The sequence below is a fragment of the Mus pahari genome, chromosome 5, assembly GCF_900095145.1.
Source record: "Mus pahari chromosome 5, PAHARI_EIJ_v1.1, whole genome shotgun sequence".
In the NCBI taxonomy this organism is placed as follows: Eukaryota; Metazoa; Chordata; class Mammalia; order Rodentia; family Muridae; genus Mus; species Mus pahari.
In genome coordinates, this window is record NC_034594.1 from 117,915,465 (window position 1) to 117,927,092 (window position 11,628).

At 36.8% G+C, this 11,628-nt stretch overlaps 1 protein-coding gene across 2 annotated transcripts in view; it reads right to left on the reverse strand.

Annotated features, from left to right (window-relative positions):
• Rgs13 (regulator of G protein signaling 13) overlaps positions 1 to 9,720 on the reverse strand; it is a 38,708-nt gene extending 28,988 nt beyond the window's left edge. The window contains exons 1-4 of one of the 2 annotated variants that reach the window (XM_021199153.1): positions 9,609 to 9,720; positions 7,958 to 8,026; positions 3,646 to 3,715; positions 50 to 111 (exon numbers count right to left, since the gene is read on the reverse strand). In XM_021199153.1, coding sequence (XP_021054812.1) covers positions 50 to 111; positions 3,646 to 3,710 — 127 coding nt within the window. In that variant the 5' untranslated portion in view covers positions 3,711 to 3,715; positions 7,958 to 8,026; positions 9,609 to 9,720. Of the gene's footprint in view, positions 1 to 49; positions 112 to 3,645; positions 3,716 to 7,957; positions 8,027 to 9,463 lie in introns of both variants that reach the window. The other variant, XM_021199154.1, reaches the window with a different exon arrangement.
• Between the last annotated feature and the right edge of the window lie 1,908 nt (positions 9,721 to 11,628).

The window sequence follows — 11,628 nt, forward strand, 5'->3', positions numbered from 1 at the left end:
AACGTGAAACAGTCCACTCATTAAAAGATGACGTGAACATCATACTCACATTTTGTAGCCATCAGACTTTCCAAAGATTGGGCCCATTTTAAAACTTCATCCAAAGTAAGGCTTTGAAAAGAAACAAAAGCACTGATTGGGCTAAATAACTATCAAAGTTTTGCTGAACTAAATAAACTTATGCTATATTGAGAAGAATATAATTTACATTGCTTATTATCCTTTGACCTTTTATGTTTTATTTTTCACTGACTTTTAAACTGTGAAAACTATAAGAGGTATATACTTGAGATTATAAAATAAATATTAAAGATAGTTATATAATCTTGTTTCCTATTTCCTGTTAGAATTGTGATAGATGTAGCTTTTGTTATATATATGTTTGTGTTTTTAACCAAGAAATTATATTTTCCATGTCCAGTTTCCATGTCTCTGTTCTTCTTGTACCCATTTTATATGTGATTACCATGATCTTAGTCTTTAACTTATAATTACAAATTAATCATACATAGAACATCTTGGTGACACCGTGAAATCCTACAAGGGGCTTTTCAGAACTTACATTAAACAATTCTGAGTATTTCTTATTTTTCTCCCATTAAAACTACATATAGTCAGGCTAATATAGCAATGCAGCTGTGGTAATTTTGTAGGAAGGCAGAAACACACTGAAAACTGATAGAAGGCACCTACTTTGAATGTTCCAGGCACAGACTCCCACACTGTCTCCCTAGGATTGCCTCATGTTTTTCTACCACTGTCACACATGCACCCACTCACATAATGAATACAGAGCTTATCTGCAAGGCTTATGTGCACATTTTTACCTACTGTCTTGTCTATTATGTTTGCAGCTTCTTATTTAATGTGTAGCTACTTAAGTATTGAATTTTGAAGGTTTTTAACTTTAGTGATGGTATACTATGTCAGGTGACATTGGACCTAACAGAATGAACAAAGCTGTCCTTGAACGTGTCGACTTGAATGCTTCATTTCTGTTTCTGTTGGTACATGCAAATAACTTTATTTTCCTATGTCGGGATCTCTAATATAATCAGCAGCACCCAACTCCTGCTTCCTGTGTGTCATCCCACCTTTTACACTGGTATAAGAAAACTGAAGACGCCATCCAGGCCTGCTCCTTGCTACATGGTAGAGTCAGCCTGAATGTTGATTCTTTAAGGCTGAGCATCAGCATTAGCCGGTTATGAACATAACAAAAGCTTAAAGAAGTTAAGTGATCCAGAACCTGGAACAATATTAGTCCTGTAACCACTCTGATGGTCCTGCCAGCCCCACGGCGACTTTCACATCAGCTTCTAGGCTGAACAGTGCACTGTGCCGAGTGCTCTCAAAAACATTTGCATGAAATGGTTTCTGACTCATTGTCCTTTTCACTCACCAGAACTTCAGAGGAACAAGCTAAAACAGTGCTGTCAATTGATTGAAGTGGGAAGTGGGAGGCAGGTTTCTTGCATACTTTTCTATCTCACAGATTTCCTTGTAGAGGAAATCTCCAGTAAGGGGACAAAATATCAATGTGTTGGGAAAAGGTTGTAAAGAGAATGTCTTTGCCTGTGAGATTTATGAGTCTTACAGATGTAGACCATGGTTGGAGAAATCGTCTTATTTGAACTTCATTTTTACCCTTGCTTATTTTCTGTGTCACAGATTTTGTGTGGATTCATGATGGAGATGATTTCCTCAGATTATTTAAAGGTTATTTTAAGTACCTTTGCCGATCAACCTGAGTTTTCTGATCTGAGTTCTCTGGTTTTGTGCCTTTTCTTTTTTTCTGGGCAGAAAAGGTAGCGAAAAGCAATCAGACTTGGGACTTTATGTAACTTGGCATTGGTGCTTAGAGTCTCAGGGTTGGGGGATACAATCCTGATGCAATACTTAATACATCTCTACACCTTAGTTTTGTTATTATCTCTACATCTGATAGAGTTATTTTTTATTAGATATTTTCTTTATTTACATTTCAAATGTTATCCCCTTTCCTGAATTCCCCTCCGAAAACCCCCATCACCTACCCTCTCCCCCTGCTCACAAACCCACCCATTCCTGCTTCCTGGCCCTGGCATTCCCCTATATGGGGCATAGAACCTTCACAGGACTAAGGGCTTCTCCTCCCATTGATGACTGACTAGGGCATCCTCTGCTACATATGCAGCTAAAGCCATGAGTCCCACCATGTGTTTTCTTTAGTTGGTGGTTTAGTCCCAGGGAGCTCTAGGGGTACTGGTTCATATTGTTGTTCTTCCTATGGGGCTGCAAACCCCTTCAGCTCCTTGGGACCTTTCTCTAGCTCCTTCATTGGAGACCCTGTGTTCAATACAATGGATGACTGTGAGCATCCACTTCTGTATTCGTCAGGCACTGGCAGAGCCTCCCAGAAGACAGCTATATCAGACTCCCTGACAGAGTTATTATGATTAATATCATAATTATGATCAGAGTGATTATTATTAATATCAAATGACATTAAGCAGCCTTATAAATATGAACTCTCTTTTCCTGAACTCCTCCTTTCTACTGAGGATCTACAAGGCAGAGAAGAAGAAACCCAAGTTCTGATTATAATAGGCCTTTGGGATAAATAATAGAAAAAAGTTATTTTCAGTCATTCAGTTATATCTTTCTCCATGGTTATGCATGCATGGTTCACAAACCTACAGCTGGTCACTAGAATTTTGAGCATTGGGATTTATCATCCACCACTACATCTACCTTTCTTCACCAAGCCATAGTTTATGACCTTTTGAGATCATCCTTACTTTAGTGGGAGGTCAGATGGGTCAAGAGTTCTGATCTACAAGGATGTGTTCAGAACCAAGACCTTCAGTGTGACCTAGGTTAGTTTAATGGGGTTAATCTACAATCTGTTAATTCTTTGTGATAAACCATACTGTTGGCTATCCTTTTAGTCACCATTTACATTTTAATCTACTGGATCACAGGGGACTGGGAGAAGGCTGGATCTGTACAATAAAATGTATCCTAGATCAGGAGGCTTAGGCAGTAAGACCACAAAGCTGGGGATGGCCTGGCCTGTAAGGACAGACACTGTAAAAAGCAAGGAAACAAACAAGCAAATCATATATTTGCCTGCATTCAGAGAAGATCAAGAGCGTGATAGGCTTCCATTCCCGTCAACCCCAGGAAGGAATGAAGGTGTCTGCCATGTCTTACAAGGGGTTTAATTATGAGAATATGTTGGATTAAAACAAAAGCCTTTAATAAAAATACCACAAGACTGTATTGTAAAGAGTGTTTGTGCTCCAGTAAGGAGAATGCCAGGGCACGGAAGCAGGAGTGGGTGGGTTGGGGAGCAGGGCAAGGGGAGGGTATAGGGGACTTTCGGGATAGCATTTTAAATGTAAATTAAGAAAATGTCTAATAAAAAAATGTTTGTAACATATCTCTAAAGCATTAAAGTTACCAAAATTTCAGGTGTACACTATGAAGTGTGGAAATCGTGACACATGATTACTTCTCTGATGGAGTTTCTCACATGTAAATGAAAACTTTATTTTCTCAGAAATATATATTTAGAGCAAAATATAGTAAAGAAGATATGTACCTGTTTATCATGTGACTAAGAATTCTTTTAAATGTCCATGACATTTAAAAGCTACTTACTTTGAAGGGAGCCTCTTAGATTCATCTCTGCATAGCTTACAAATCCAACAGATATGCCTGCTCATTTTTTCTAAAAAAAAAAAATTATATAGGTATATAATTTAGTCATGTAAAATGATTTCTTGAGAGAGTCAATTTTCAAAGAACATATAAAGTCATAAATCACAAAAACCATGCATTTTTACAGCTCCTAGACGTTCCTGTGGGTCATGAAGAAAAAGCAGGGGAAATGACTCACTTCATACATATTCCATAAGAATGTAAGTGATTAGGTTTCTCAGTGACTTTGGAATTCCTCTTTCCCACCTACTCATTAATAACAGTTTTTTCCCCCTAAATGTAGAACTCTGAGGGCTGTATTTTAATTAGAAGTCACTGACAATGAACTCATCAACTTCTAAAGCTTCCTTTTTGGGACAATTCTTATTTTAGAGTACTCCCTAAATATATGAAGGGAAACTTGCCTCTTTGTAGTTAGTCAAATTAAATGGCGTAAGCAGTCAAATAAAAACTCCTTAAGAATGCATTCTGAGAAGTGTAATTGCTCCATAAATTTGGGCAGTTTTGGACATTGCAACTTTGAAATTCTGACAGAGTTGACTTAGTCTAGGCTAAGTATATATATATAGCAATGGGTGTCATGGTAGGCTTTTTTAAACTTGAGACTTTGAAAGAAACAGCTAAAACCATGCTAGGAGTAATTGAATCCATGTTTTATATAAAATCTGGAGATAGTTTAGTAACTATATATATATACCTATACCTGACAATAAACTCATCAACTTCTAAAGCTTCCTTTTTGGGACAATTCTTATTTTTAGAGTGCTCCCTAAATATATGAAGGAAAACTTGCCTCTTTATTTAAAGTTATATGAAGTAAACACTGAGGATCAATACTGAGCGTCTATGACTTTATTGACTCATTCAAAGTGTCTTGAACTCCTGTTGTCTGCCAAGCTCTAAGTGGCAGTGAGTGATCCACATAGACCTACCTCACTTCTCCTCTTCCTGTCCTTATGGGCAAGATAAAAAACATGGGATTTTCTTAGAGGGGCTGTATACCTGCAGGAGGAGAACTGAGTCAGAGTTAAGAATAGGCAGTGAAGCTGTCTAAGCAGGAGTCAGTGGGATATGCTGACATGGAGAATGGAGGTGGGCTTGCTTAGGTAAAGGTTAGGAGGTAATGGTTAGTTGAAGGCAGGAAAGGAAGATGCTACCAGATCTGTTAGAATGGCATTCATGAGCAACGTGGATCAGAGTAGGCAGCAACAAGGTGGAGAAAGTAGTGAGATGGAGTGCCAATCCCTTCATCCCTATCTGCTGCGGAAGCTGTTACAGAATGATACAGCAGGGATGGAGAGGCAGGTCTCTCTCTCAACTTCTCTAGCTTGTATGCTGGTAGTGTGTGCCAGTGAATTCTTTAGTGTGACAAGGGTGAGTTTGCTACACAATATCCATGGGTAGAAGACATGAGAGAAGTGGGAAAAGTAATAGAGTAAGCATTGTGCAGCTACATAGATGTGCACGAGGGAACACATGGGAGGAAGGAAGGCTAATTGATTAAGGTTCTTTTGATTGTAAATATAGTAACATATGTAGACAGGAAAGTTTATTATGTGGCTGTGTGTATATGCAGCTAGAGTTTAGATGACCTTAAATGCTGGCAAAAAAAAAAAATCATTGCATTTTAAAGTGTGGTTAATAGTAATTTACTGAAGTTTTAAGATATCAAAGCAGTGAAAATAGAAGTCTTTTTTAAAAAAAATCAGACTAAAGATGATTATAATGAAATAACTTGAGGTTAAGTGAACTGAGACATTGACTGGCTATTTATATGATGCTGTATATAACTGGACCCTGAACTCTATTGGTGAAGCTGAGTTTCCATACCTAGTGTCTCTTGTTTATTCTTGAACATTCTCCCTGTTAATGCAACTACTCATCCTTGTCTCCTACAAGGACTCGGTATTTCTTCTTCAATAATTGATTTTGTTTCATTGTCTCTTCACTCCATCTACTAGAGCCATGTGTACATATTTTCATATTTTTATGATCTCTGTAGCACTAATATATATCTGCTGTAGATTATAATATTCCTAATAGATAATAATGGAATCAGACAAAACCCCAGCAGTCAGTGCGCAATAGTCACTGAGATCAGATGCACAGTGGAGGTACTTTGTGAATTCACTAGTCTTTAGGGGTTTCCCAGAGCCCCTGAGAGTGGTATATTCAGATAGCTCAGGGTTCTGAAACTAGAATAACACATGCTTGAATTGAGGCTTTTCTTAGCTGTGTGACCTTGGGCGTATTAATTTACCTCTCAGATTATCTATTTCCTTTCCTCTGAAGTGGAACAATGAAGATTAGAAAAATAGATGCATGCAAAACGTTTCGGTTCCAGTTTATTTGACCTTTAGCTCCTTGCACTCTGTCGCTCAGGAAGCATTTCCCAAGCCCGTGTGTAGGAAGGAAGTATGCATATGATCAGACTATAGTCCTTCCTCCTTTTAAATTTCAGCTCAGATGACTACTTTTCCTAATACTGATCATTCTTCTACATGTGAATATACTCTCTGCCAATCCTGTTTCTTTCCCCGTCCTCCCCCTCCATTTTTACTGCTCCCTCATTTTTCTTTACTGTTTTAGAGATTAGTTCAAATATGGAGTTGGGTAAGTCAGCTCCAGGTATTTAGAATCCTCCAGGAATACCTGTCATACTGAAGGACAGAAACCACAAGATAGAATTTGCACGGCCAGAATTTTATACGCTAGAGTAGAAAGGTGAGAGAGAACAGTTCCCCAGATTTGTCCTTGTGAAGATAATTGTGCAGGTTGTCTCTTCCATGTAGATGCACAGTTCAAAAGGAACCAAGGAAGTGAGATCCATATAGGGACCCTTGCCAAGCTACACGACCTCAAGAAGCTATAAGAACCCATGTGTGGTTCTAATTTTTCTAATCCCAGCAATGCTCTATCTAGACCAACAGTACCCTGTGTGCAGTAACATGCTGTTTTTTACTTGGGCAACACTTGAAGGGATTGCTATATAACTATAAATATACATATATTAAATACATATACATGTTATTTAAAGTTCTAACTTATCAACTACTATTTTAAGTAATTTCACATATTATTCGATATACATTTGTAGCAGGTGTTTTCATATTATTTATGTGTTCCAAGTCACAAAGATTTTTTTTAGATTACAGAATATAAGTAAAATACAATTTCATACAATTACCAATGATTAAATTGCAGAAAATATTCAGACGTACTATACATAGAATACATAGAGCATAGAAGGAATTGTGTTCTAAGATATTCTCTGGCTTTCGTTAAGCTAGGACTTGATGGATATTATCCTAGCATTGCAAGTCTGTTTCCAGGTCTGCCTGGGACCTTCAGCCCTATTTTGCACATTAAGATTTCTAGAACTAAATGCCCACACACATGCTTGTGTGCCTTCATATTGTTTGTTATTGGACTCATGAGCATGTACCATATTTGGCTGGAATGAAGGACAACACTTTTATATCTCATCATGTTCTCTAGATTGAAATAAAGAGGCAAGTCACAAATATTTAATTTTAAATGAAAAGGTCAGAGTGACCAATTGAGTTCACATGTCCTTTCAATCAAAACACTGGTAAAATGAGAGATAAAGAACATACAAGACTTAAACATGAAGGAGAAGAAAAAGAGTAAAGAAAAAAAGGAAAAAAATAACGAAATAGTTTAAAGTTGTTTTGGAAGCCTGGAAGCAGATGGTGGGTAGAGTTACAATTCTGAGGCCTCTACAGTGAGAGGAAACACAGACTTAGGAATTTCATTTGACCAAATGAAGAACACATAACTCATAGTTTCTGGACAAAGAATTGCTAAAAGAAGTATTCTCTAAATACTTCTAATTTAAAAATAAAAAGAAATCGTGGCCATCCCACATCTTACAATCTCTTGTCATTAAATTGTACATCTTTATCTTTAGTCTCCACCAAAACATGAAATGGCAGGGTCAAGTGGTCTTAAACTTACAGTAGAGGAACTTTAGTCAGTATTTAAAAAAAATGGTGAATTCTATTTTTTAAAAGAAAAGTAATAAGCAATTAAATTAATGTACCCAATTTGTAAATTTAACTTGGTTTTATTGGATAAATGCAGCTAAGCACAACTTTAGTTAAATTACATTTTTCAAATTAGAGCACAAATGAAAAATAAAAGGTAACCTCAAATCCTCCCTAGAACTTGAATTCTATTTTGGTTAAAAAGAGAGTGCCCAGTTTAGGACAACCTAAATGGATAAACTTACCAGGCTTCAAATCAATGATGATCCTGTTTTTCTCATGCTGGTACAGTGATGTAGAAACACTCCATTAACCTAAGAATAAAGTAATGATAAAAATAAGTGGAAGTAGCCGGGCGTGGTGGTGCACGCCTTTAATCCCCAGCACTTGGGAGGCAGAGGCAGGCGGATTTCTGAGTTAGAGGCCAGTCTGGTCTACAAAGTGAGTGCCAGGACAGCCAGGGCTATACAGAGAAACCCTATCTCAAAAAACCAAAAAACCAAAAAAAAAAAAAAAAAAAAAAAAAAAAAAAAAAAAAAAAAAAAAAAAAAAAAAAAAAAAAAAAAAAAAGTGGAAGTAGAAAGATTAGTGTAAAAGTACAACATTTTGCAAGGATTTTTATAAGTACTTTACCTTTGTTTTCAACCAATAACTTCTACATTATTTCATAGATTATTATAAAATACATGAAATAAACTTTATCTGTCTCTTCATTGGTTTTTTTTTTAATTTTCTTATGATTGTTTTAATTTCATATTATTTTGCTGACCTTTTCTCTATACTCTGTTGGTAAAATTAGTGTGTATTTACAACTCTTTTTTATTTTTCAGAGCTGAGGACTGAACCCAGGGCCTTGCAAGGCAAGCGCTCTGCCACTGAGTTAAATCCCAACTCACTACTACAACTCGTTAAGCATAGTATACTTAGGGTAAATATCATTCTTCATACTTTTTCAATATTTTCTTTGGATAACTATCTTTTTAAAGGAGCACATTTAATCAATAAGACTACTAATCCACTGCTAATAGTATGGCAAAAATAGATTCACATGTCCTCCTACCTTTAAATTAAGTCTTAAAGTAAAATAAAGGTAATTCTAAAATTTTGCCTTTTAGTCCTGACAGGTAATCAATAAATTCTTTCTGTTCATATTCAAACAAACAACCAAACAACATATCCCCACCCCGTTCTCTTTTATATTAGTGGGTTGAATACAGTTGAGAAAAACTTGGACTGCTTTTCACGTCGACCAACTCTTTTTTTGCAGTGCTACAAAAAATATTGCTCTTAAAAACCCAGTAATTTTGTGAAGTTGTCCTTAGGCACAGCATAAGGAAAGAAGACACTATATATGCCACATTTAACAGGGCTTCTGACAGACCTTACCAAAATAAAACCCACTGGAATTAGCAGATCTAATAAACTGATAGAAGCAATCAGTTATTTGAATACTAAATTTTCTGATTTTTGTATCTCTATCATACACATAAAAACCACATGAAAAGAACATATTCTAAAATGCAATATATATTCTGCTGACTTATTTAATTTTTATAGAAAGCAATTCTTAGTTTGAGGTACAGAAAATCTAAGTCAAGAATGAAATATGTATTTACAATTTTGTTTATTTCCTGGAAAAAAAAATGCCTTACATGCACAAGCTCAGCTACTGAAGTCAGTACCCATTAGAAATTTGTATCAAGACAACATTCTTCTATTTTACCAACTCTTTTACTGAATCTCATACTCACAAATATGTCCCGTGGAGCAGTCTACCAAGCTACATTTTATTTTCTCCTTGTTACGATCCTTTTGAAATCAGGCTCTGAAATTGCACGAGACACCAAGTACTTTATTTTTCCTGGCATAAAAACACGCCACTGTCTGTATAATTACCTTCTATGGCACTCCGGGTCTCTGTGCTATGAAATTCTAGTTTTACAGACACATATCTATGCAAAGAGAGGCTTTTTGAATATGGAAAGTAGTGCTGTGGCATTGCAATGCCTTGCTGATAAAAGAGGTTTTTATCTAAACTTATCAGAACATCTGACATGTCCAGATGGCTGGAAGCAGCAGCTCTGGAGAATTTTCAACTGTTGTAGTCAAAACTTCTCCTCTGAATAATTAATTTTTCCAGCTTTTGTTAATGTGCAGCCTAAAGGAAAATCCCCTTAACAAACAAACAAACAAACAAAAACAAAAACAAAAAGGCCTGAATACAAATGAACAGACAGACTACCATTGCAAACACTATTATTAAGTCATGGGTACTATTAACAGCAACCTGTTCACAATAGTCAATTGATTAAGGACCTGAAACAATCTAAGGGCTCTCTCTTTATTTTTTGGCTCAACCTTGTAGTTCTTCCTGCTGTTCCTCTGAGCCAGTAATTTGACTGTTATTGTTTGTTGATCTGATTGTTATTTAGTCAGTTGACATGCCTGCTAAACTTTGAATTGAACACCACGCTTCAGACATGATCTACTAAATACAGACTGTAGGGAGATGTTTAATGCCCTTGTCTTACGTCTAGTATGTGTGCGTGTGTGTGTGTGTGTGTGTGTGTGTGTGTGTGTGTGTGTGTGTGTGTAAACTCTCAGAACTCTCTCATAGAAATGCTGGCATAAAATAATAAAATAGCAAGAAGGAACAGGATGTCATTGAGGACTTCTTGAAATATTTAGGAACCTGTATCTCACCACACTCCTTCTTGCTCCATTATCCCTTTTTGTTTTCTTGCCCTCTGTGGTTACTCCAAGTTTTATACTCAAATCTAAAGATTTTGAGTGATGATCTGCAAATAAGATATATTTGTCTTTCTGGATATGGGTTACCTCAGTCAGTATAATAGTGTCCAGTTCTGCCCATTTACCTGCATCTCATATTTCCAGCTTCTCTTTAGAGTTGAATAGAATTACATTGTATATGTGTCCAGATTTTATTATTCATTTATCAATTCAAGGACATTGAGATTATATTAATTGTTCCACTGATTATAGCTACTGTTCACAAAGTGATCACTGAAAAATGACAATGAAGAACGACCAGTGGCTGACCTGACAGTCACTCCGTTTCCATCCTCAAGTGATCAGCCCTTTACTGCTCTTTCAGTCAAGTCCAAAGTAATAAAAATTAAAACATGTACAATTAGCTATCTTTAGTATTTCTCTATGGGTTATTTGATTATTTTTATATAGTGTTTAAACAGCTGAACAGACAGTTGCAACAGAACCTGAGTTTTGAAAGGCCAAGTACATTTTCAGGCTTGAGGAAAATAGGCTCAAGAACAAAACAAGTTCAACAGACCTACAGCCTAAAGGGTGAGGCTTATATGTCACATAGCTCAGGCCTTTTGCTCATTTGTCCAGTGTGACTTCCATGAATGCTGTTACCGTGTAGGCCCACATACAACTTCATGTGTCCCATATCTTACTAGCATCTTACCTCTCTACCCAGGGCTAGGTGTTTTAGTATTACATAGAGCCATGGGTTCCCTTGAGACTCTCAAGAGCATTCTGAGACTGTCAATAGCTGAATTTATTCAACCTTGGCAGAGGGGTTTTCCAGCCTTCCTCCTTGCCATCTTGTTTATTTAATATGTTAATTTTGTAAGGCTTTATGTAAAGCCTTCTGACCTCACTCTTGGTCCCATTCTTCTGCCTCAGCACATTTTAACTGACCGTACAAGCAGTATAAGCTCTTAGACACTGGAGAAGTCTTAGTGAACTATACCCAGCAGGCAGTTGCTGCTGATGTTGGGAGGGAGATGGCTATCCGCTGCTTTTGTGAACTCTGGGCCCTTGCTTCTTAGCCTTCTATTAATCTTGGCTCCCTCTGCTGAATTTCTTTCCAGTGTCTTATCTCCCAGAACAACTACTGCGTGTCTACACGGACACACTGCCCAGATGTTCA